The sequence below is a fragment of the Pelophylax lessonae genome (assembly GCF_965119305.1).
Source record: "Pelophylax lessonae genome assembly, chromosome: 11".
Classification (NCBI taxonomy): Eukaryota; Metazoa; Chordata; class Amphibia; order Anura; family Ranidae; genus Pelophylax; species Pelophylax lessonae.
The window spans coordinates 231,116,076-231,143,436 of record NC_138778.1 but is presented as its reverse complement, the minus strand read 5'-3'; the positions used below and the strand labels follow the sequence as shown (position 1 = coordinate 231,143,436).

The window sequence follows — 27,361 nt, the reverse complement described above, 5'->3', positions numbered from 1 at the left end:
AGAGCAATATTTGGGCACCCCCAGTCAGATATTGTGTATATCAGGAGCCCCCTTAGTTGGACATTCTGTATTAGTAGATGGGATGGAAATTGAGGGACCCCCACAGTCAGAAGTTGTGTATTACCAGAGTGATAGCCAATCAGGGCCCCCCCTTATTGGTCATTCTGTATTAGCAGATGGGATGGAAATTGGGGGACCCCTCAGTCTGATGTTGTGTATTACCAGAGTATAAATATTTTAGGGGGCCCACTTAGTTTGACATTTTGTATTAGCAGATGGGATGAATCTTGGGCGGACCCCTCTGTCAGACGTTGTGTATTAGCGGAGTGAATGGATATCAGGGGGCCCCCTTAGTAGGACATTCTGTATTAACAAATGAGATTGAAATTGGGGGACCCCTCAGACCAATGTTGTGTATTACCAAAGTAAATAGATATCAGAGGGCCCCCTTAGTTTGACATTTTTATTAGCAGATGGGAATGGAAATTGGGGGCCCCCCTTAGTTGGACATTCTGTATTTGCAGAGTGGGCGGATATTGGGAGGCCCCAACCACCCCCACTTCAATCAGACCAATAATTCACCAATCGACCACAAAGAAAAAAAGAAGTGTTTTATTGGGTCAGAGTTTGGTGGCCGCAGTGATGTGCTGCACCAGGAAGGCGCTCAGCTTGGAGATGTGGACGGTCTCTCTGATGGTGGTGTCTCTGCTGCGCAGATGAAGCAGCCCGCTCTCCAGCGTGACGTCACTGACCAGCGCGGTGAACAGGACGCCCATCTCGTCGTACCTGGAAGGAGAAGGGTTTTCAGTAAATGATGTTATAGGACGTCCTCCTGAGAGGACGCGCTGTGTCCACCAGATACAACCAGAAACGGATCAGCGCACCGGCACCGGCCCCCTGCCATGTGATCGCTGTGACCAATCACAGCAGATCACACGACAGTTGTCAGTTGTAGACAATGGATGGCTTCCTTTCATGCCATCCATTGTGTACAACTGTGTTGCTAGCTGTAATTGGTCACAGTGATCACATGGTACAGACAGGGCCAAGCACAGCTAATCACAGTGATCACATGGTACAGACAGGGCCAATCACAGCTAATCACAACAAAACACACTGAATGTATTTGTTTCATTCAATTAAAATGGTTGCTTATGGCAATGAAATTCTCAATTGAAATGGTTGCTTATAGCAATGAAATTCACTGCTATAAGCAATCATAATGTGTAACAAAAAAAACCCCTCTGTTTACTTCCCTATAGTGCTTTGGTCACAGTGTGTTAAACAATTATTTATATTTTTTTTTCTTTTTTAATATTTAATTTTTTTATATACTGCCACCAGTCAGTTTCTATGGTAACACTGTATTCACAGTGTTTTAAAAACAATTGTAAAAAAATAAAAAAATTTAATTTTTTTAAATGTATTTATTTTTTACATACTACCACCAGTCAGTTTATATGGCAACGCTGTATTGCTCTGGTCACAGTGTGTAAAAAAAAAAAAAAAAAAAAAAAAGTGTAAAAAGCTGAAAAAAATGATTTTATTTATTTTACATAGTGTAACAAACAATTGTAAATTGTAAAAGAAACAAAAACAATTGTAAGTTGTAAAAAAAAAAAAAAAAGAAATGTAAAAAAGCTGATATAAAATACATTCTCTATGGAGAAGCGGATTTCAGGGGAGATGTGTCCGCTGACACCCATCTGTCATACGATCCGAGTGGCGATACGTTCGCCATCCGTCCGGGGATGGGGTGGGTGGTATCGGACATGCTGTCTGTTTTAATCCGATCTCCCCATAGAGGAGGGCGGGACTCTGACAGGTCCGTCTCTGCACAGTGAGCGGGGACAGACCTGTCATCCGCCGGCTCAGCAGAGGTCAACAGATTGATCCCTGCCGAGATAGTGGATCCGCCCTGTGAGAAAGGGGCCTGGATCAGAACACTGTCATAGATCTGTATAGTCATAGATCTGTATAGTCATAGATCTGTATAGTCATAGATCTGTATCCCACCGAATACCCGTTATTGAGAGGTTTGATTATATTGCCTCTACTTTATTATAGATCAAAGTCATTTTACCCTTAAGCTCCTGATGAAACGTAAAATATGTGAAACATGTGAAACATGTCAAGCCGGACATCATCAGTGTTATTATCCGGAAATTAGGACACTATGGTTGTTTTCTCTATCCTGTGTGTATTGTAAATATTGGGGGCTCCCTAATTGTGGATGGGGTTACCAGCCAAGTTTTTCTTGGGATTAATGCAAAAATACAGCTTGATACCCATGAAATATGTCCATATTGTATATATTTTTAATTGTTTTGTTAAGTTTCAATAAATATTACGATTTAAATCTACTCCAGGATGTGGTGCCTTTAAAGTCCCATTTCTTTGCTGTCTGTCTATCCTTCAGAAGTCACCTAATTAGTAAATAGAGTCCACCTGTGCGTAATTTAGTCTCAGTATAAATACAGCTGTTCTGTGAAGGCCTCAGAGGTTTGTTAGAGAACCTTAGCTGAACAAAGAGCATCATGAAGGCCAAGGAACACACCAGACAGGTCAGGGATAAAGTTGTGGAGAAGTATAAAGCAGGGTTAGGTTATAAAAAAAAATCTCCCAACCTTTGAAGATCTCACGGAGGGCTGTTCAATCCATCATGGGAAAATGGAAAGAGTATGGCACAACTGCAACCCTACCAAGACATGGCCGTCCACCTAAACTGACCGGCCGGGCCCCTACCAAGACATGGCCGTCCACCTAAACTGACCGGCCGGGCCCCTACCAAGACATGGCCGTCCACCTAAACTGAACAGCCGGGCCCCTACCAAGACATGGCCGTCCACCTAAACTGAACAGCCGGGCCCCTACCAAGACATGGCCATCCACCTAAACTGACCGGCCGGGCCCCTACCAAGACATGGCCGTCCACCTAAACTGAACAGCCGGGCCCCTACCAAGACATGGCCGTCCACCTAAACTGAACGGCTGGGCCCCTACCAAGACATGGCCGTCCACCTAAACTGACCGGCCGGGCCCCTACCAAGACATGGCCGTCCACCTAAACTGAACGGCCGGGCCCCTACCAAGACATGGCCGTCCACCTAAACTGAACGGCCGGGCCCCTACCAAGACATGGCCGTCCACCTAAACTGAACAGCCGGGCCCCTACCAAGACATGGCCGTCCACCTAAACTGACCGGCCGGGCCCCTACAAAGACATGGCCGTCCACCTAAACTGACCGGCCGGGCCCCTTCCAAGACATGGCCGTCCACCTAAACTGACCGGCCGGGCCCCTTCCAAGACATGGCCGTCCACCTAAACTGAACGGCCGGGCCCCTACCAAGACATGGCCGTCCACCTAAACTGAACAGCCGGGCCCCTACCAAGACATGGCCGTCCACCTAAACTGACCGGCCGGGCCCCTACAAAGACATGGCCGTCCACCTAAACTGACCGGCCGGGCCCCTACCAAGACATGGCCGTCCACCTAAACTGACCGGCCGGGCCCCTACCAAGACATGGCCGTCCACCTAAACTGAACGGCCGGGCCCCTACCAAGACATGGCCGTCCACCTAAACTGACCGGCCGGGCCCCTTCCAAGACATGGCCGTCCACCTAAACTGAATGGCCGGGCCCCTACCAAGACATGGCTGTCCACCTAAACTGACCGGCAAGGAGAGCATTCATCAGAGAAGCAGCCAAGAGGCCCATGGAAACTCTGGAGGAGCTGCAGAGATCCACAGCTCAGGTGGGAGAATCTGTCCACAGGACAACTATTAGTCGTGCGCTCCACAAATCTGCCCTTTATGGAAGAGTGAGAAGAAGAAAGACATTGGTGGAAGAAAGCCATAAGAAGTCCTGTTTGCAGTTTGGGAGAAGCCATGTGGAGGACACAGCAAACATGTGGGGGGAGGAGCTCTGCTCAGATGAGACCAACATTGAACTTTTTGGCCTAAAAGTAAAACGCTATGTGTGGGGGAAAACTAACACTACACATCACCCTGAACACACCATCCCCACTGTGAAACATGGTGGTGGCAACATCATGGTGTGGGGATGCTTTTCTTCAGCAGGGACAGGGAAGCTGGTCAGAGTTGATGGGAAGATGGATGGAGCCATAGAGGGCAATCTTAGAAGAAAACCTGTTAGAGTCAGCAAAGGACCTGAGACTGGGGCGGAGGTTCACCTTCCAGCAGGGCAACGACCCGAAACATCCATCCAGAGCTACAATGGAATGGGTTACATCAAAGCATATTCATGTGTTAGAATGGCCCAATCACAGTCCAGACCTAAATCACATTGAGAATCTGTGGCAAGACTTGAAAATTGCTGTTCTGACGCTCTCCATCCAATCTGACAGAGATGAGATATTCTGCAAAGAAGAATGGGCAGAAATGTTCTCTCTAGATGTGCAAAGCTGGTAGAGACATCCCCAAAAAGGCCCGCAGCTGTAATTGCAGGGAAAGGCGGAGCTACAAAGGATTGACTCGGGGGGGGGGGGTGAATACAAATGCAGCCACACTTTTCACAGATTTATTTGTATCATTTATCATTTTTCTTCCAATTCACAATAAGGCCTCGTGTACACGGGAGGTTATAAAACGCCAAAAACGTTGTGCATTTTTCAGCTTTTTTGGCAATTTTAGATAAAAATTCCCCCTCGGCTATTTTAGTAACTCCTACTTTCCCACAATGCAATGCTTGCCAGAAAGGCATTGCATGGCTGTTCACACTCATGCGATAAGATTTAGGTGCGGGGGAAACATTTTGGTGCAAATGTGGACCCTTTTTTCCCCCGCATCAAAATCGCATCGCATTCAATTCTGTCAAGCTCACTGCATTTTGCAATCTGTTTGGGGGGGGGGGGGGTCGTTCATGGAACATTAAGCCCCCGTTCACATCGGGCAGATCTGACATATCAAATCGCATGCCAAATCAGAGCCTACTGCCGGCGACGTCGCTGTCCGAATTGGTGCGACCTGGGCTTTGCAGCGCCGCACCGATTCCCAAAAGAAGTTTCTGCATTACTTTTGGCGACTTCAGGGCGATTTCAATAGAAATCTGTGCATGAACCCGTACAGATGTCTGTCAAATCGCCCCCAAAGTTGCACTGAGTTTGAAATCGCGCGCGTTCAGCTGAATGATTTCACCCCCCGCCCTCAGTGTGAACCGGTGCCGTTGCTGGCAATAGACTACAATTTGACATGCGATTCGACATGACAAATCGCATGCCAAATCGGCACAATGTCAATAGGGCTTCATTTTCTATGAACGAACCCCCGAAGCAGATTGCAAAATGAAGTGAGCTTGCCAGAGTCGCATCAAATGGGTGTTCACACTCATTCAATACGATTAGGTGTGCAGAAAAAAAAAAGGTCCTACAACATTTTGGGGGCAAATGTGATGCAGTTTGAGCCAAACAAAATACACAGCTCAAATCGCATCGTACAGACATCACATGTGATGTGCACAGGAATGCGGTGTGTTTTTGGTGCAAATCACATGCAGTGTCCAGCATGTGGCAGTGTGACCCCAGGCTATGTTCCATCAACGACACCTCAAAACACAACCCAGGCTTAACCGGTTCCGGACCTCCCACCGCATATTTACTGTGGCAGACAGCCTCTCCTGCGCAAAACGATGTAGGTCTGCGTCGGTCGCACGCCTGCAGCTAGGGGGCGCGCTCCCACCCCCACTCGTCTGCGGGGGCTCCGATGTACGGGGCAGGCGGCTCCGATTGCCGTCTGACACCTGCGATGGCTCCCCGCTGAGAGAGAAGGACGGTCGGCTGTTGTAAACACATCTGACCGTTCTTCTCCCTGGAATGATCACAGAGCGCCTGTGATCCTTCTATATAGGAACACAGGTCTCTATGGTCATTTCACAAGCCCCTCACAGTTAGAATCACTCCCCTAGGCTCACATTTAACCCCTTGATCACCCACAATGTTAACACCTTCCCTGCCAGTGTCATTAGTACAGTGACAGTGCATATTTTTAGCCCTGATTACTGTAGTAATGTCACTGGTCCCCCCAAAAGTGTCAAAAATGTCAGTTAGGGGTCCGATCTGTCCGCCGCAATGTCGCAGCAGAAAAAAAAAAAAAAAAAGCTGATCGCCGCCATTACTAGTAAAAAAAAATAAAAAAAAACAATAAAAATGACAGAAATCTTCCCCGTAGTTAGTAAACGCAATAACTTTTGCACAAACCAATCAAACTACGCTTATTGCGATTTTTTTTACCAAAAATATGTAGCAGAAAACAAATTGGCCTAAAATGTTAAAAAATTTCGATTTTTAAATTTTGTTTTTTGGGAAAAATATTTTTTTTTTCAGAATTGTCGCTCTTTTTTTGTTTATAGCGCACAAAAAAAAAAAAAAAAAATCGCACAGGTGACCAAATGCCACCAAAAGAAAGCTCTATTTGTGGGGAAAAAAAGGACATCAATTTTATTTGGGTACAGCGCCGCACGACCACGCAATTGTCCGTTAAAATAACACAGTGCCGAATTGCAAAATATGGCCTGGTCATTAAGGGGGGCAAATCCTTCCGGTCAAGAAGTGGTTAAAAAAAGCAATGGAATAAACAACATTAAAAAAACGCCAGTTAGCAGCGTTTTTTGGCATTTTTCAGTGTTTATTGACGTTCAAGCGTTTTTACAGCTGAAAAACACCTCCTAAAAACCACTAAATTTCAGTTTTTTTTCCCCAGCCAGAAAACGCTGATAACAGCCTGCGTGCAGGGAGACATAGGAGAACATGCCGGGGAGACATAGGAGAACATGCCGGGGAGACATAGGAGAACATGCCGGGGAGACATAGGAGAACATGCCGGGGAGACATAGGAGAACATGCCGGGGAGACACAGGAGAACATGCTGAGGGGAGACATAGGAGAACATGCCGGGGAGACATAGGAGAACATGCCGGGGAGACATAGGAGAACATGCCGGGGAGACATAGGAGAACATGCAGGGGAGACCTAGGAGAACATGCCGGGGAGACCTAGGAGAACATGCCGGGGAGACCTAGGAGAACATGCCGGGGAGACATAGGAGGACATGCTGTGGAGACATAGGAGGACATGCCGGGGAGACCTAGGAGAACATGCCGGGGAGACATAGGAGAACATGCCGGGGAGACATAGGAGAACATGCCGGGGAGACATAGGAGAACATGCCGGGGAGACATAGGAGAACATGCCGGGGAGACATAGGAGAACATGCCGGGGGAGACATAGGAGAACATGCCGGGGAGACATAGGAGAACATGCTGGGGAGACATAGGAGAACATGCTGAGGGGAGACATAGGAGAACATGCCGGGGAGACATAGGAGAACATGCCGGGGAGACATAGGAGAACATGCTGGGGAGACATAGGAGAACATGCCGCTGTAAAAACAACCGCTGTAAAAACGCCCCGTGTGCATGAGGCCTAAAGTGATTTGTGTCGGTCTATCACATAAAATCCCAATAAAATAAATTTACATTTTTGGTTGTAACACGGCAAAATGTGGAAAATTTCAAGGGGTGTGAATACTTTTTCAAGGCACTGTAGGTTAGTCTTAGATTGTGGATGGCTGTAGATGTAGCGACTTTAGTGTTAGGGTAGACTTTCCCTTTAGGGGCCCTATCTCACAATATTGGGGCCAGTTTAGATAGGAGCCAATACACCCCCCCCCAGCATGTCTTTGGCGTGTCGGAGGTGTGACAGGAGTCACTTTGGGCATGGGGGTTGTGGACCCCAAATTTCTTTAAAGAGGTTGGGAGACACCATGTCCAGCCTTGTGTGGCTTTCTTATGTTTAAGTCACCCTGCATCTTTTATGGATGCAGGGTGACCGGGAGGGTGGTGTACACTGAGAATATGGTTTGGACTATTTCAGATGGGACAGTAATATGCATTACCCATATCTCTCAGGAAATATGGAGATCTACCTTATTCCTATACACTGTAAGGCACAGGAAGTGCAACTCCTAATTTGGGCGTCCAGGAACTAGGAGAGACACTGTGTCTGCTAATCAATGTGTATTAGCTGCAGAGAGAGGGGGGGGGGGATTGTTTCCAGCAGCCACTCCTAAAGAATGTGCTTTTGTCTAAAATAGGACAGTATGTTAATTGGGTCTGAGACTATTGATAAGTATGTTAATGAGCTCACCTGGCTGTCTACTAAGGGAGGTAATTACACAGTCATGTCATTGTTCATGTGGTATTCTCAAAGTATATATAAATGCTGTGTTTCTTTCAATAAAGGAAAAGAGAGTTACTCTTGATTGAACCTCACTACAGAGCCTTGTCTCGTACTTGGGGGGGAATTAATGATGGGCTTCATGTATGGCGGATTGGAGTGGTCGATAGCTGTCCTGGTGTTCGGGAGCGGATTATCCTAGACGACTGTAACCCCTGTTATATTTGGGGTGTCGTTACAGGAGGAAACCTGTGTAAACACAGAAGGAACATGCAAACTCCATGCAGATAGTGTGCCAGCCAGGATGCCAACCAAGGACCCCAGCGCTGCAAGGTCAAAGGGCCAACCACTAAGCACTGTGCTGCCCATAGGAAACCCCATTGATGACAAAAAGGGTGCAGCCCACATTAGATCCCCCCCCCCACCACCAATCACCCACCCAACAGATGCGCCTGGAACCCTGACCAAGGTGGAATATGCCGCGCGGTCACCTATCACTCACCTGGTGAACAGATGCTCCATAGGAGTTTGTAACGTTTCGAGGTATCCCGGCCAGACGGAGATCCCCCTCCCCCGCAGCTCGGTACACAGACCCTGGCACACCTAGAAGACAGAGACTGGCGTCAGCCAATCACCATCAGCAGCTCACATTACACATAATGAGCTCCATCTATGAACCACGACCCCCAAATCTAGTAATACAGACCAGTCGTAGGTCAGCGGCCGGGCCTTTCCCCAAGTCTACGGCCAATGTAACCGGTGCCAGCGACGGGTGAATCTTCAGCACCTGAAAGACAAGAAGGACGGAATTAAATATAAAAATAAAAAGATACAATGTTGTGACATCGTTTACTGATCCCTCACCGCGCGCTGCTGCTCCTTCCCCCGGGGCGCCGCGCTTTCCGTCACTTGCATGGCATCAGACAGGTAGGCCAGCAGACCGCCTTCCACATCGCTGCTCACCCAGACCACGTGTGGAACGACCGACTTCCTGCCGTCCCGGCCCTGTGGACAGACATCGGAGGAGAGGAGGAGTCACTGAAGGGTTACATGAAAACCACGCCCCCAAATAGGACCTCTGGCATCACTTCTTCACTAGATGATGTAATACCGCACATGGACACCAGATGGCCACAGCAACCGAGCATGTCCACAGGAGGGACACAATAACCATAAATATGTACTAGAGGGACACAAAAACCGCACATGCGCACTAGAGGGACACAATAACCGCACATGCGCACTAGAGGGACACAATAACCGCACATGCGCACTAGAGGGACATAATATTCATGCATGCTATAGGAATATAATACCTGTGCAAGCACACTAGAATGGCACAAAAACCGCACATGCGCACTAGGAGGACACAACACGCATGTGCGCATCAAGGGCCTCATCTCACCAGTTTATGGGATTGATTTCCAGGTTAAACCATTATAAATTGGAGGGACAAGCAGGTGGAGTGGAATTTGTCAGGAAGGGTAAAGCGCAGCAAACTAGTAAGGACCCCATGAGGACCTCCCCCCCCGAAGAACGTCTTTCTGCATTCCTAATGTCAGCCTACTGGAAAGCAAATCCGATCTTCCCGCAATCAAACTCCAATATTGCAAAAATGTAAGCTTAGCGCCACCTTGTGGTAACATGGAGAGAATCACGAAGGAGCCCCCTCGGCTGCCTGTGTATAATGTACAGACTAGGCTTACACATACACAGTGTGACAGACTTCCAGGGGGTGCCGATGTGGACTCTGAGTGGATGGCATTTCCTTTGCATTTTCCTGGACAGAATCTGAACTGAGGATACCAGTGCTGCAAGGCAGAAGTGCCAACCACTAAGCCACTCCGCTGCCGTGATCTCAGCGCTGTTCCTCAGTTTGCTCTGTGCACTGCGTATTATAAACTATTCCATAATATTCAATTTGCTACCTACGTCCTGTGGATCTCCTGCAGCCTCTTTGTAGCCACTTCACATTTATACACAGTCCAGTGATGGCTGCCTGGCATCAGCTTCCTGATGGTGACAACACTGCAGAAAAAGCCATACTAAGCTTGTATGACAACGCAGGAGCACAATTAGAGGACAGGGACAGAGCGTTGTCACCCTATACAAGGAAATGTCTTATATAGCAGGATCACCAGGGAGTATTTTAACTTAAGCCCCGGAGGATTTGGCTGCTCAAAGACCAGGCCCTATTTTGCGATTTGGCACTGCATTATTTTAACGGACAATTGCGCGGTCGTGCGACGCTGTACCCAAATTAAATTGACGTCTTTTTTTCCCCACAAACAGAGCTTTCTTTTGGTGGTATTTGATCACCTGTGCGATTTTTACTTTTTGCGCTATAAACAAAAAAAAGAACGACAATTCTGAAAAAAATAACAATATTTTTCACATGAAATTCCCTCCCCCAAAAAATTTAAAAATCAAAATTTAACATTTTAGGCCAACTTGTTTTCTGCTACATATTTTTGGTTGAAAAAAAAAAAAAAATTACAATAAGCGTATTTTGATTGGTTTGCGCAAAAGTTATTGCGTTTACTAACTAAGGGAAAGATTTCTGTCATTTTTATTGTTTTTTACTTTAACGAGTAATGGCGGCGATCTGCGATTTTTTTTGCGGGACTGCGACATTGCGGCGGACAGATTGGACCCTTGACTGACATTTTTGACACTTTTGGGGGTACCAGTGACATTACTACAATAATCAGTGCTATATATATGCACTGTTACTGTGATAATGACACTGGCAGGGAAGGGGTTAACTTTATTAGTGATCCAGGGGTTAAGTGTGTCCCTAGGGGTGTGATTCTAACTGTAAATGCATAGCAGGATCGTATGATCTCTGCAGTTACACCAGGGAGAATGACAGACGGCTTTGTTTACATCAGCCGGTCACTCGCGCGGGGATGGCAGTGAATGAGCGGGAGCGCGCCTCCGGCGACGCGCGCTCGCCCCCTATTGGCTCGCGGGCGAGTGACGTACCCAGTATATGTACTTGCGGTGGTCGGCAAGTGGTTAAAGAATAACTCCACTCTTTGTTGAGAAGACCCCCCCCTGCCCCCCCTCTGGGTGATCTCTGTACATTGCAGGGATTGTAGCAAACTTTGTAGTAGATTCCTTCCTTTTGTTATTCAGAAGAAATCATTGTTTCATTGTACAGCGTTGCACGACCGCGCAATTGTCCGATAAAGTAACGCAGTGCCGAATTGCAAAAAAGGCCCTGGTCATTAAGGGGGTAAAATCCTCCGGGGCTGAAGTGGTTAATAAGATCCAATTACAATATAACTACTGTCACAATTCTATATATTGTTTTTTTTTTTTTTTTTTTATTTGCTAAATTTTTTCCCTATGAAAGTGGGAGTTGCCCTCTAATGATCGATGCAAGTAAAAGGATTGGAAATGACATGGATTGATTCTGTGTGCAGTCAGTGTGACATACCTGAAGATGAGTGATGGGCCCATGGTGCATCTGGGTGAGGGCGGAGTCATCTAGGCTGCCGAGGCGTTCGATTGGCTCCTTGCCCCAGGGGAAGTCGTACTGTATGAGGGTCGTTTTCCTTCCGTCTTCGTCAGGGTGGTCACCGCTGCTGAATCTGGATGGCAACTGAGCAAACTGGACACAGAGGGGGGGAGGGGTGAGAAAATAGCGCCGTACAGTCGGGTCCAGGCATGCTTTCTCAGCATTCGGTCATATGTAAAAATGCATTTTATTATATACATATATATATATATATACACTGCTCAAATAAAATTAAAGCAACACTTTGAAAACACATCAGATCTCAATGGGGAAAAATCTCATGCTGGATAACTATATTGGTATGGACTGGGTAATGTGTTAGGATCTATACTGGTATGGACTGGGTAATGTGTTAGGATCCATACTGGTATGGACTGGGTAATGTGTTAGGATCTATACTGGTATGGACTGGGTAATGTGTTAGGATCTATACTGGTATGGACTGGGTAATGTGTTAGGATCCATACTGGTATGGACTGGGTAATGTGTTAGGATCCATACTGGTATGGACTGGGTAATGTGTTAGGATCTATACTGGTATGGGCTGGGTAATGTGTTAGGATCTATACTGGTATGGGCTGGGTAATGTGTTAGGATCTATACTGGTATGGACTGGGTAATGCGTTAGGATATATACTGGTATGGACTGGGTAATGCGTTAGGATATATACTGGTATGGACTGGGTAATGTGTTAGGATCTCAACTGGTATGGACTGGGTAATGCGTTAGGATCTCAACTGGTATGGACTGTGTAATGTGTTAGGATCTAAACTGGTATGGACTGGGTAATGTGTTAGGATCTATACTGGTATGGGCTGGGTAATGTGTTAGGATCTATACTGGTATGGACTGGGTAATGTGTTAGGATCTATACTGGTATGGACTAGGTAATGTGTTAGGATCTATACTGGTATGGACTGGGTAATGTGTTAGCATCTATACTGGTATGGACTGGGTAACATGTTAGGATCTATACTGGTATGGACTGGGTTAGTGTTAGCATCTATACTGGTATGGGCTGGGTAATGTGTTAGCATCTATACTGGTATGGACTGGGTAATGTGTTAGGATCTCAACTGGTATGGACTGTGTAATGTGTTAGGATCTATACTGGTATGGGCTGGGTAATGTGTTAGGATGTATACTGGTGTGGACTGGGTAATGTGTTAGGATGTATACTGGTATGGACTGGGTAATGCGTTAGGATATATACTGGTATGGACTGGGTAATGTGTTAGGATCTATACTGGTATGGGCTGGGTAATGTGTTAGGATCTATACTGGTATGGGCTGGGTAATGTGTTAGGATCTATACTGGTATGGACTGGGTAATGCGTTAGGATATATACTGGTATGGACTGGGTAATGCGTTAGGATATATACTGGTATGGACTGGGTTATGTGTTAGGATCTATACTGGTATGGACTGTGTAATGTGTTAGGGTCTATACTGGTATGGGCTGGGTAATGTGTTAGGATCTATACTGGTATGGGCTGGGTAATGTGTTAGGATCTATACTGGTATGGGCTGGGTAATGTGTTAGGATCTATACTGGTATGGACTGGGTAATGTGTTAGCATCTATACTGGTATGGACTGGGTAATGTGTTAGCATCTATACTGGTATGGACTGGGTAATGTGTTAGCATCTATACTGGTATGGACTGGGTAATGTGTTAGGATCTATACTGGTATGGACTGGGTTATGTGTTAGGATCTATACTGGTATGGACTGTGTAATGTGTTAGGGTCTATACTGGTATGGGCTGGGTAATGTGTTAGGATCTATACTGGTATGGACTGGGTAATGTGTTAGGATCTATACTGGTATGGGCTGGGTAATGTGTTAGCATCTATACTGGTATGGACTGGGTAATGTGTTAGGATCTATACTGGTATGGGCTGGGTAATGTGTTAGGAAAGAAAGGATGCCACATAATTTGATGGAAATGAAAATTATCACCCTACAGAGGGCTGAATTCAAAGACACCCCGAAAATCAAAGTGAAAAAATGATGCAGCAGGGGAGTCCATTTTGCTGAAACTTCATTGCAGGACCTCAGAATGGTCCTCAGTAGATTGTATGGCCCCCACGTGTTTGTATGCATCCCTGACAACATCTGGACATGCTCCTAATGAGACGACAGATGGTGTCCTGGGGTATTTCCTCCCAGATCTGGACCAGGACATCACTGAGCTCCTGAACAGACTGAGGTGCAACCTGGGGGCATCGGATGGATCAAAACATAATGTCCTAGAGGTGTTCTATTGGATTTAGGTCAGCCGAGTGTGGGGGCCATTCAATGGCATCACTTCCTTCATGCTCCAGGGAACTGGCTGGATACTCTCACCACATGTAGCTGGACATTGTTGTGCACCAGGAGGAACCCAGGACCCACTGCACCAGCGTAGGGTCTGACAATGGGTCCAAGGATTTCACCCCGATACCTAATGTCAGTCAGGGTGCCATTGTCTAGCCTGTAGAGGTCTGTGCGTCCCTCCATGGATATTCCTCCCCAGACCATCACTGACCCACCACCAAACCAGTCGTACTGAACGATGTTACAGGCAGCATAACGCTTTCACATCTGTCAGGAAAGAAAGGCGCCTCTAAGTGCAGTAATAAAATAATTTATTATTTGATGCAAGAGATTAAAACACTTACAAGATGGCAGAGATAACAGACATGTAATAATTGTCCTCTTTTGGTTTGCTGTGTCCTCTGTCTGCCGGGTGAGGGAGGATGAGAGAGCCGTCCTGCAGCTGTCTGGATTCCCTGGTGACGTGGAGGAACGAGGAAGCGGAGAGATAGATGGCGACCCGGGTTCCGGAACCAAGCTGGAAGGCACGCGGCTGATATGGCGTCGGAAGAAGGCGTTGGGCATAACGCGTTTCAGAGCATGCGCAGCTCCTTCGTCAGACCTAAGCCCATGTTTGTTCAGCCGGCTCAGAGCCTTGTGTTCAAACTCTCCGTTGAGAGCCAATCGATGGCCTCCCGGCCCTTTCGACTTCCTCTGTCCAATCATGCCTCACAAGACCATCAGGATAGGATAGTCTTGTGAGGCGTTGATTGGACAGAGGAAGCCAAAAGGGCCGGGAGGCCATCGATTGGCTTTCGGAGAGTTTGAACACAAGACTCTGAGCCTGCTGAACAAACATGGGCCTAGGTCTGACGAAGGAGCTGTGCATGCTTTGAAACGCGTTACCGCCCAACGCCTTCACCTGACGCCATATCAGCCGCGTGCCTTCCAGCTTGGTTTCGGAACCCGGGCCGCCATCTGCCTCTCTGCTTCTCGTTCCTCCACGTCACCAGGGAATCCAGACAGCTGCAGGACGGCTCTCTCATCCTCCCTCACCCGGCAGACAGAGGACACAGCAAACCAAAAGAGGACAATTAATACATGCCTGTTATCTCTGCCATCTTGTAAGTGTTTTTAATCCCTTGAATCAAATAATAAATCCTTAGAATACTGCACTTAGAGGCGTCTTTCTTTCCTTATATGATCCTATAGAGCTGCTTCTCACACAAGTGCTGCCCTCAGTGCAACCGCTCTACTGCAACAAAGGACCAGACAGCCTTCCTCACCAGAGCGCCCTCATCTCTGCCTTTCTTTCACGTCTGTCACATGTGCTCAGGGTGAACTCTGCTCTCATCTGTGAAAAGCACAGGGTGCCAGTGGTGGACCTCCCAATTCTGGTGTTCAATGGCAAATGCCAATCGAGCTCCATGGCACCGGGCAGTGAGCACAGAGCCCACTAGAGGACGTCGGGCCCTCAGGCCACCCTCATGAAGTCTGTTTCTGATTGTTTGGTCAGAGACTTTCACACCAGTGTCCTGCTGGAGGTCATTTTGTAGGGCTCTGGCAGTGCTCATCCTGTTCCTCCTTGCACAAAGGAGCAGATACCGGTCCTGCTGGTGGTTTAAGGACCTTCTATTGCCCTGTCCAGCTCTTCTAGAGCAGTGTTTCTCAACTCCAGTCCTCAGGGCACACTAACAGGCCAGGTTTGCAAGAAAACTGAAATACATCACAGGTGATATCATTTGCTGCTCAGTGATTTCAGAATTCTAGTCTGCATCTCCCCAAGGTAATACTTAAAATCTGGCCTGTTAGTGTGCACTGAGGACCGGAGTTGAGAAACACTGTCCTAGAGTAACTGCCTGTCTCCTGGAATCTCCTCCGTGCTCTTGGTAATGGTACGGATTAATGTGCTATCCTGGAGGAGTTGAACTGCCTGTACAACCTCTATAGGGTCCAGATTTGGCCTCATGCTACCAGTAGTGACACTGACCCCAGCCAAATGCAAAACTCGTGACAAACACTCAGAAAAGATGATTGGAAAAAAGCCAACGTGGTACCAATATTTAAAAAGGGGCCGAGATATATCCCGGGTAACTATAGGCCGATCAGCCTAACATCTGTAGTCTGCAAAATATTGGAGGGGATGTTAAGGGACCACATACAAGACTTTAGTAATGAAAACGGTATTATAAGTATTAATCAGCATGGATTCATGAAAAATCGTTCGTGCCAAACCAATCTATTAACCTTCTATGATGAAGTGAGCTGCCACCTAGATAAAGGTAAGCCTGTGGATGTGGTGTATCTGGACTTTGCAAAGGCCTTTGACACCGTTCCCCACAAACGCTTACTGTACAAACTAAGGAAGATAGGTATGGACCATAAGGTGAGTACCTGGATAGAGAACTGGCTCCAGGGGAGAGTACAGAGGGTGGTGATTAATGGGGAGTACTCGGATTGGGCGGGTGTGGAAAGTGGGGTCCCCCAGGGTTCTGTCCTGGGACCAATCCTGTTTAATTTATTCATAAATGATCTAGAGGAGGGGATATCTAGTACAATCTCAGTATTTGCGGATGATACTAAATTAGGCATGCCAATATCTTCTATGCAGGATGTGGAAACCTTGCAAGCGGACCTGAACAAAATAACGGGGTGGGCAACTACATGGCAGATGAGATTTAATGTTGAAAAATGTAAAGTAATGCACTTGGGGGCCAGAAACCAGAAAGCAAGCTACTCGCTAGGGGGGGAACCTCTGGGTGAGTCTAGGATGGAAAAGGACTTAGGGGTACTGGTAGACAACAGGCTTGGAAGTGGCATGCAATGCCAAGCCGCAGCAAGCAAAGCCAACAGAATACTGGGATGTATAAAAAAGGGGATTCACTCCAGAAATAAAGAGATTATTCTCCCGCTCTACAAGACTCTGGTCCGGCCACATCTGGAGTATGCTGTCCAGTTCTGGGCACCGGTCCTCAGGAAGGATGTGCTGGAACTGGAGAGAGTCCAGAGAAGGGCAACAAAAATAATTAGGGGGATGGAGGACATCAGCTATGAGGAAAGACTACAAGCCCTGAACTTATTCTCTCTGGAGAAGAGACGATTGAGGGGGGATATGATATCAATGTACAAATACTGTACTGGTGACCCGAGCATAAGGAACAAACTATTCAGAGAAAGGAGATACAATAAGACACGTGGCCACTCACTAAAACTTGAGGAAAGGCGGTTTAACCTTAAAGTGCGTAAGGGGTTCTTCACTGTAAGAGCGGTAAGGATGTGGAATTCTCTTCCACAAGCAGTCGTATCAGCAGGGAGCATTGATAGTTTCAAAAAACTGTTAGATGGACACCTTAAAGACCACAACATACAGGGGTATACAATGTACAACATACAGGGGTATACAATGTACGGCTAAAAGCAAACACACACACACATCATAGGTTGAACTGGATGGACTGATGTCTTTTTTCAGCCTCACTAACTATGTAACTATATGTAAGATGAGTAGGGAAAAAAAATGTCAGTGGCCTCCACCTGTAAAACCATTTTTTGTTTTGAAGGTTGTCTCCTTGTTGCCCATCTAGTGCACCTTTCATTTTTTTGAGCAGTGGGTCTATATTTGTATATATACACACACAGTGGGTACGGAAAGTATTCAGACCCCCTTAAATTTTTCACTCTTTGTTATATTGCAGCCATTTGCTAAAATCATTTAGGTTCATTCTTCTTCCTCATGAATGTACACATAGCACCCCATACTGACAGAAAAACACAGAATTGTTGACATTGTTGCAGATTTATTAAAAAAGAAAAACTGAAATATCACATGGTCCTAAGTATTCAGACCCTTTGCTCAGTATTTAGTAGAAGCCCCCTTTTGATCTAATACAGCCAGGAGTCTTTTTGGGAAAGATGCAACAAGTCTTTCACACCTGGATTTGGGGATCCTCTGCCATTCCTCCTTGCAGATCCTCTCCAGTTCTGTCAGGTTGGATGGTAAACGTTGGTGGACAGCCATTTTTAGGTCTCTCCAGAGATGCTCAATTGGGTTTAAGTCAGGGCTGTGGCTGGGCCATTCAAGAACAGTCACAGAGTTGTTGTGAAGCCACTCCTTCGTTATTTTAGCTGTGTGCTTAGGGTCATTGTCTTGTTGGAAGGTAAACCTTCGGCCCAGTCTGAGGTCCAGAGCACTCTGGAGAAGGTTTTTGTCCAGGATATCCCTGTACTTGGCTGCATTCATCTTTCCCTCGATTGCAACCAGTCGTCCTGTCTCTGCAGCTGAAAAACACCCCCACAGCATGATGCTGCCACCACCATGCTTCACTGTTGGGACTGTATTGGACAGGTGATGAGCAGTGCCTGGTTTTCTCCACACATACCGCTTAGAATTAAGGCCAAAAAGTTCTATTTTGGTCTCATCAGACCAGAGAATCTTATTTCTCACCATCTTGGAGTCCTTCAGGTGTTTTTTTAGCAAACTCCATGCGGGCTTTCATGTGTCTTACACTGAGGAGAGGCTTCCGTCGGGCCACTCTGCCATAAAGCCCCGACTGGTGGAGGGCTGCAGTGATGGTTGACTTTCTACAACTTTCTCCCATCTCCTGACTGCATCTCTGGAGCTCAGCCACAGTGATCTTTGGGTTCTTCTTTACCTCTCTCACCAAGGCTCTTCTCCCCCGATAGCTCAGTTTGGCCGGACGGCCAGCTCTAGGAAGGGTTCTGGTCGTCCCAAACGTCTTCCATTTGAGGATTATGGAGGCCACTGTGCTCTTAGGAACCTTAAGTGCAACAGAAATCTTTTTGTAACCTTGGCCAGATCTGTGCCTTGCCACAATTCTGTCTCTGAGCTCTTCAGGCAGTTCCTTTGACCTCATGATTCTCATTTGCTCTGACATGCATTGTGATCTGGAAGGTCTTATATAGACAGGTGTGTGGCTTTCCTAATCAAGTCCAATCAGTATAATCAAACACAGCTGGACTCAAATGAAGGTGTAGAACCATCTCAAGGATGATCAGAAGAAATGGAAAGCACCTGAGTTAAATATATGAGTGTCACAGCAAAGGGTCTGAATACTTAGGACCATGTGATATTTCAGTTTTTCTTTTTTAATAAATCTGCAACAATGTCAACAATTCTGTGTTTTTCTGTCAGTATGGGGTGCTATGTGTACATTCATGAGGAAGAAGAATGAACTTAAATGATTTTAGCAAATGGCTGCAATATAACAAAGAGAGAAAAATTTAAGGGGGTCTGAATACTTTCCGTACCCACTGTGTATATATATATATATATATATATATATATATATATATATATATATATATATATATATATATATACACACATATATACAGTGTCTTGCGAAAGTATTCGGCCCCCTTGAACTTTTCAACCTTTTGACACATTTCAGGCGTCAAACATAAAGATATAAAATTGTAATTTTTGTGAAGAATCAACAAGTGGGACATAATCATGAAGTGGAACGAAATTTATTGGATATTTCAAACTTTTTTAACAAATAAAAAACGGAAAAATTGGGCGTGCAAAATTATTCAGCCCCCTTAAGTTAATACTTTGTAGCGTCACCTTTTGCTGCGATTACAGCTGTAAGTCGCTTGGGGTATGTCTCTATCAGTTTTGCACATCGAGAGACTGAAATTTTTGCCCATTCCTCCTTGCAAAACAGCTCGAGCTCAGTGAGGTTGGATGGAGAGCGTTTGTGAACAGCAGTTTTCAGTTCTTTCCACAGATTCTCAATTGGATTCAGGTCTGGACTTTGACTTGGCCATTCTAACACCTGGATATGTTTATTTGTGAACCATTCCATTGTAGATTTTGCTTTATGTTTTGGATCATTGTCTTGTTGGAAGACAAATCTCCGTCCCAGTCTCAGGTCTTTTGCAGACTCCATCAGGTTTTCTTCCAGAATGGTCCTGTATTTGGCTCCATCCATCTTCCCATCAATTTTAACCATCTTCCCTGTCCCTGCTGAAGAAAAGCAGGCCCAAACCATGATGCTGCCACCACCATGTATGACAGTGGGGATGGGGTGTTCAGGGTGATGAGCTGTGTTGCTTTTACGCCAAACATAACGTTTTGCATTGTTGCCAAAAAGTTTGATTTTGGTTTCATCTGAGCAGAGCCCCTTCTTCCACATGTTTGGTGTCTCCCAGGTGGCTTGTGGCAAACTTTAAACGACACTTTTTATGGATATCTTTAAGAAATGGCTTTCTTCTTGTCACTCTTCCATAAAGGCCAGATTTGTGCAGTATACGACTGATTGTTGTCCTATGGACAGAGTCTCCCACCTCAGCTGTAGATCTCTGCAGTTCATCCAGAGTGATCATGGGCCTCTTGGCTGCATCTCTGATCAGTCTTCTCCTTGTATGAGCTGAAAGTTTAGAGGGACGGCCAGGTCTTCGTAGATTTGCAGTGGTCTGATACTCCTTCCATTTCAATATTATCCCTTGCACAGTGCTCCTTGGGATGTTTAAAGCTTGGGAAATCTTTTTGTATCCAAATCCAGCTTTAAACTTCTCCACAACAGTATCTCGGACCTGCCTGGTGTGTTCCTTGTTCTTCATGATGCTCTCTGCGCTTTAAACGGACCTCTGAGACTATCACAGTGCAGGTGCATTTATACGGAGACTTGATTACACACAGGTGGATTCTATTTATCATCATTAGTCATTTAGGTCAACATTGGATCATTCAGAGATCCTCACTGAACTTCTGGAGAGAGTTTGCTGCACTGAAAGTAAAGGGCTGAATAATTTTGCACGCCCAATTTTTCAGTTTTTTATTTGTTAACAAAGTTTGAAATATCCAATAAATTTCGTTCCACTTCATGATTGTGTCCCACTTGTTGTTGATTCTTCACAAAAAATTACAGTTTTATATCTTTATGTTTGAAGCCTGAAATGTGGCAAAAGGTCGAAAAGTTCAAGGGGGCCGAATACTTTCGCAAGGCACTGTAATATATATATATATATATATATATATATATATACATATATACATATATATATATATATATATATATATATATATATAGACACACACACACTAGGGACAGACCTATTATTGGCAAGGCCGATATATCGGTGGCCAATATGCACTTTCCCCGATATATCGGTATCGGCCCAGGAACTGGCTGATATTTTTGTGATGTCATTCTGCCTTCTTAGGCCGCCTCCCTCACCTTGGACAGCCTTGTCTGGAGTCAGGCCTAGTCTCCCGGCAGTGTATCACAGCCATACACTCACCCACAGCAGCCTGGTGCCAGCCAGCCACCCACATCCACAGGCCCTGTACCAGTGAGCCACAGACACTGTACCAGCGAGCCAGCCACCCACCCACAGGCCCTGTACCAGCCAGCCAGCCACCCACCCACAGGCCCTGTACCAGCCAGCCAGCCACCCACCCACAGGCCCTGTACCAGCCAGCCACCCACAGGCCCTGTACCAGCCAGCCAGCCACCCACCCACAGGCCCTGTACCAGCCAGCCACCCACAGGCCCTGTACCAGCAAGCCAGCCACCCACAGGGCCTTTACCAGCCACCCACAGGCCCTGTACCAGTCAGCCACCCACAGCCCCTGTGCCAGCCACCCACCCACCACAGGGTGCCAGCCAGCCATTAAGCATTAAACATAAATTAACATGTTCAGTACCAGATTTGTGTCAAAAATTGTCTTTATTTTTCAAAACTTTAAATGTACAAAATATTGGCCCATATCGGCCGATACTGATATGTTGTGACCAAAATATCGGTATCTGAAAAAAAACATATTGGTCTGTCCCTAGTATACACACACATACATATTATATACTGCTCAAAAAAATTAAAGGAACACTTTTTCTGAAAGAATGGCGAAACACCCCCATAGACACTCCTAAACCTTGTGGACGGCCTCCCCAGAAGAGTTGAAGCTGTTATAGCTGCAAAAGGCGGAGCCAACTCAATATTGAACTCTACGGACTAAGACTGGGAGGCCATTAAAGTTCATGTGTTCCAGCAATTGCGAACTACAAGTCTCATCATGCCTCTGCCTTTAGGAGTCATGCTTGTAACTGTCAGCCTTGCAATGCCTCATGGGACTTGTAGTTCAAGTAGCTGCAAAAGGTGGGCCAACTCAATATTGAACCCAACGGACTAAGACTGGAATGCCATTAAAGTTCATGTGTGTGTAAAGGCAGGCGTCCCGATACTTTTGAAAATATAGTGTATCTCATCTCTTATAAATAACCCCCATAGATGTCTCAGCAATCACAGGTCACTCACCTTCCTCCACCACAGCAGCCGTTGCCGCAGCCAGTAGTCCCGCCACTGAGCGCAAGTCTTGGCTGAGCTGAACCAGACCAGAGAGGCCGCCGTCCTCTCCCCCACCCTACAACATGAAAGTAAAATTTATCAACTTACAGGAATGTAATAACTTCATAAAAAATCAATTCTATCGCTGTCAGCGGGATTCTATCTCTTGCTTTTAGGACTTTGCACCAGTTGATGAAATCGGTGGCCCGTGAACCCATGTGACCTCCAATCTCCTTCCCCGGTATTAATCAGAGCGCACACATCTGAGAGTTACTAACAAACTGCATTGTGGGTAAAAGACAAATGAGGAATACATTGTATTCTGCACACTAATTTAGAACCCTCCCCCCCCCCCCATTACTAGGCACATTACAAGATGGCTGACCTGCAGGTGTCGGGATCCTTGTTGTCTGCGATTGGGTGAAAGCATCTCCCCACCTCTGCAATACCAAAAGGCAACTTCCTGTTCAGGAGCTCCAAACAAGAGGGGTAATAATACAAGGCACCTAAAATTGGAAAAATATTTTTAAAAGTCAACATTTTAAGCCCCTCCCACAATGGTGAGATTTCCCCCTTTGTGTCTCTGCCCCTCCCACAATGGTGAAATTTCCTGCAGTAGTTTGTGTCTCTGCTCCTCCCACAATGGTGACATTTCCTGCAGTAATTTGTTTCTCTGCCCCTCCCACAATGGTGACATTTCCTGCAGTAATTTGTGTCTCTGCCCCTCCCACAATGGTGACATTTCCTGCAGTAGTTTGTGTCTCTGCCCCTCCTACAATGGTGGTATTTCCCACAGTAATTTGTGTCTCTGCCCCTCCCACAATGGTGACATTTCCTGCAGTAGTTTGTGTCTCTGCCCCTCCTACAATGGTGATATTTCCCACAGTAATTTGTGTCTCTGCCCCTCCCACAATGGTGACATTTCCTGCAGTAGTTTGTGTCTCTGCCCCTCCCACAATGGTGAGATTTCCTGCAGTAGTTTGTGTCTCTGCCCCTCCCACAATGGTGATATTTCCCACAGTAATTTGTGTCTCTGCCCCTCCCACAATGGTGACATTTCCCACAGTAATTTGTGTCTCTGCCCCTCCCACAATGGTGACATTTCCTGCAGTAATTTGTGTCTCTGCCCCTCCCACAATGGTGACATTTCCTGCAGTAATTTGTGTCTAGTGTTGGGCGAACGGTTCAGCCCCAGCAGGAGTTTCAGCTTATTATTAGCTGTTCCCCCTTATTCGGCGAACACCCAAAGTTACAGGGCGTTTGCTGGGGGTTCCCTGTGCTGCACAGTGCATTCTACGCAAGCTCTGCCCAATAAGGGTGCAGTATAAGCTGGTTGTAAAGGAGCGGCCGGGAAGCCGGCTACAGCGTCCTTAACAACCGATGAGTCATCAGCGGTCAATGAACTTCCCCACTGACAGCTATATATATATATATATATAAAAAATAGCAAAATAAAAAAACCTGGCATGGTCGGTCCCCCCCTACAATCCATACCAGTACCTTATCGGAGCATGCAGCCTGGTGGGTCGGGGGGGGGGTGGACAATGACGAGTAAGGGCCCCCCACCCCCTCCTGAACCATACCAGGCCACATGCCCTCAACAGGCATGGGTGCTTTGGGGCAGGGGACATGTTGAGGGCAACAAGGGTCTCTTCCCCAAAACCTTGGGGTGTGGGGGGTCTGCGGGCATCGGATCTTGCCCCCCATATGTGGATGAGTAATGGGTACATTTTACCCCGACCCATTCATCAAAAAACATGTCAAAATAAATTAAAAACAGTAGACAGGTTTTTGACAAATCCTTTATTAAAAACTAAAAAACGCTGTCCTCCAATGTAGATCGATCGTCAATCACAACGCCGCCACCACCACTGGACTTGAAAAAAAAAAAAAAAGGCCTCCGCCCACCGCAAAGTCAAACCGCCCAATTGCGGGCTTGACAGTTCTTATATAGGTAAGAGCGAGGCCACCTGGCTGCAAAATCTGGTGGCACCGCCCCCCTTGCAACATCACCAACCAGTGCATGCTGGGTCGATGACATCACTGGGGGGCGGTGCCACCAGTTGATGTCGCCAGGTGGCCCCACCCTTACCTAAGAATTTTCACATTACCTGGTGGCACCGCCCCCCCTTGTGACATCACCAACCAGTGCATGCTGTCGATGACATCACAGGGGGGCAGTGCCACCAGGTGATGTCGCCAGGTGGCCCCCCGCCTTTACCTAAGAACTGTCACATCACCTAGTGGCACCGCCCCCCTTGTGACATTGCCAACCAGTGCATGCTGTGTCGATGACATCACAGGTGGGCGGTGCCACCAGGTGATGTCGCCAGGTGGCCCCGCCCTTACCTATATAAGAACTGTCAAATGGCAAGCCAGCCATTCGGGGGTTTGCCTTTGTGGTGGGTGGAGCGTTTTTATTTTATTTTTCAGGTCAGGTGGTGGCGTAGTTAATGACGATGGATCTACATTGAAGGACGGTGTGATTTTCTTTTTAATAAAGAAATTGTAAAAAAAACCTGTCTGTTTTTTTATATTTTGACACTTTTTTGGTGAAGCAGTAGGGGTACCCTACTCATTCACATGGGAGGAGGGGGGCAATGGGACCTGGGGGCCCCCTTGTTAAAGGGGCTTCCAGATTCTGATTAACCCCTTGCCCGCAGACCCCTACAATCAAAGCACAGGGTTGTGGGTAGGAGGATGCATGCTTGGATAAGGGTCTTGTACGGACTGGGGGGGGGGGGGGGAGAACACCGTTTTTTTTTTTTTTTAAATAGCCGGGTGCCAGCACTTGCAACAGTGAGTCAATTTAAATGGGATTTAACCCTCCTCTTATGTTAGAATTCCGTTACTATCCATGATGTTAGGGTCAGTTTTGACCCGTGTTTTAAATCAGCCATAAAATACCCTCTGAATAATTATTTATCATCAAATTTGTTTCTTACCTCTTGGTTACCTTGTTAGGCTTCTTTATCCTTGAAAAGATTGGTTTTAATATTTTTGGCGTGACCCCTTAGACCTTTCTTTTGATAGCATACCTCTCATTGTCAAATTGAAAAAATGGTAAAATAAAGTCAGCAACTCTGAAATGAATTTGTCCTATGTTTCTTCACTTTATTTAGAGAAGCAGACAAGCAGGAAAAGAGATAGGCCCCTCCCTAACTACAGCTCACAGGGTTGAGAGGGGATTGGCTGTCACTGTTACTAAGCAGAGAGAGTGTTTATGATTTCAGTTTTGGCACTTATTAGTGTCCTAAAATCCTATATTATAACTGGGTCAGAATTGACCCTAACACCATGAACGTCTTAATTTTCACCACAGTATTTTATAATTTAGTGAAAATGATTATTTTTCTATTACATTGTTTAAATAGAGGTTCCTGACAAAGTAAAAAAATCTTGATGCAATAAACAAATTTATATGATACTTATAGACATTCAAAACCTGAAAACGGGTCAGTTTTTACCCTAACACAAGAGGAGGGTTAAATATATATATATATATATATTTTATATAATTTATAAATGTCAGTTTTGCTGCAGCAGGTTCTATACATGGTACAGATGCTCCACTTTACAGGCAGACTAAGGGGACCCCCCAGGCACTTTATCATTTTTATTGTTGCACTTGAAGTATCATTAAAATCACTGCTCCTGTATAAAAATGCTGCATTGATACTTGTCCCCCAGGGTAGTACCCGGCCCCATACCCTTTTTATGGCCAATTACTTGCATATAAGCCTTCATAATGGGGACTTTTGATTTTTCATGTTCGTCCCCCATAGACTTCAATAGGATACTTGGTTTCGGGGCAGAATTTTTCCCTGTTCGGGAGTTCTGCTGTTAATTGAACAGGGGGGTGTTCAGCCCATCTCCATTTGTGTCATTGTTACCATATAGGAGATCTTGGCGAGGACCGGCCATCTTTTCCAGCTCCTCCTGGGTTAGACTTTGGTTTTGGAGGCGGTCCAGACAGGCTTTGGGGAGGGTCTTCAGCGGTGGTCTTGGTGAAGGGTTAGATGTTCCTGGTAGGTGACACAAAGAGTCAATGGGCAGAACCTGTTCCCGGTGCAGCACCATGGCGTCCCACCATTCCTTTACCAAGTTCCTTTTCATTTGGGCTCCCAGGGGCCCCAGGCTGTGATGTCCTCCTAGAACAGAGGCCGGAGTCATCTTCTCCCCTAACAGGAAGCACCTTCGACGGCACAACTCCAGAAGATCATCACTCTCCCGCCCTCCGGCCGCCAGCCTTCTGCACTGCAGTAATAGAGACGCCGGAAATGTCCTCCTTGTCCGCCCGACCCGGATCAGTCCCACCGCACACCAAGACATGGCAGATCGTGGTCACCTGACACAATATGGCCTCCGCCGGGGGATGGTACATAGCTCTGTGAGAATAGTACAGAAAGATAATGTGAGAATGACATTGTTCATGGCAGCCAATCAGCAGTCAGGAAAAGAAAAACTGTGCCAGGTGAGATCCAAACTTTACTGCAAATCCTTGCCTGCTCCTGTTCTGTAGATACAGAGGTAAGCCATTCACACATGCAGAAATCATTAAAAAATAGCACTAATTGGCAGCTCGTGTCCTCATAGGAGGCGCTGTCAGTGCGCTAAACCTAAGAACAATGCCGGGGATGCCACATTCCAGGAAACATCCCTATTATACAGGCAGATTACAGGAGCAGGGGCTGGAGGAGATGCAAGGGAGGCCGGTCTATAACCTGAGTACTATTGCCATGGCTGGAAGTGAGGGATACAATGGGGACAGGTTAGAAGATTGTACATAGAGCCGATATAGGAAGGTAACATACACACTGATACAATATATTATATATAGGAGGATATAGGGAGGGTATGGGGGGTGACATACAATGTAGGTATATGTATTTATATATATATATATGGTGCAGGGGCAGACTGAGGACCCTCAGGGCCCCTGGGCAAAATAAATCAAGGGCCCCCTTCCAGGCCCCACCTATGTTCCGCCCCCAGCCACACCCTTGCCCCACCTCCAGCCATACCCACGTCT

General features: G+C 46.4%; 1 protein-coding gene across 1 annotated transcript; it reads right to left on the bottom strand.

Moving 5' to 3' along the window:
- Positions 1-593: 593 nt before the first annotated feature.
- Positions 594-26,596, bottom strand: POLG2 (DNA polymerase gamma 2, accessory subunit). Its single transcript, XM_082272101.1, has 8 exons — positions 26,223-26,596; positions 22,715-22,835; positions 22,300-22,405; positions 11,636-11,809; positions 9,058-9,198; positions 8,900-8,980; positions 8,696-8,796; positions 594-786 (listed from the first exon to the last, which is right to left on the bottom strand). Exons 1-8 carry the CDS (start codon positions 26,500-26,502, stop codon positions 621-623), a joined length of 1,170 nt encoding a protein of 389 aa, XP_082128227.1. The 5' UTR covers positions 26,503-26,596; the 3' UTR covers positions 594-620.
- Positions 26,597-27,361: the final 765 nt, after the last annotated feature.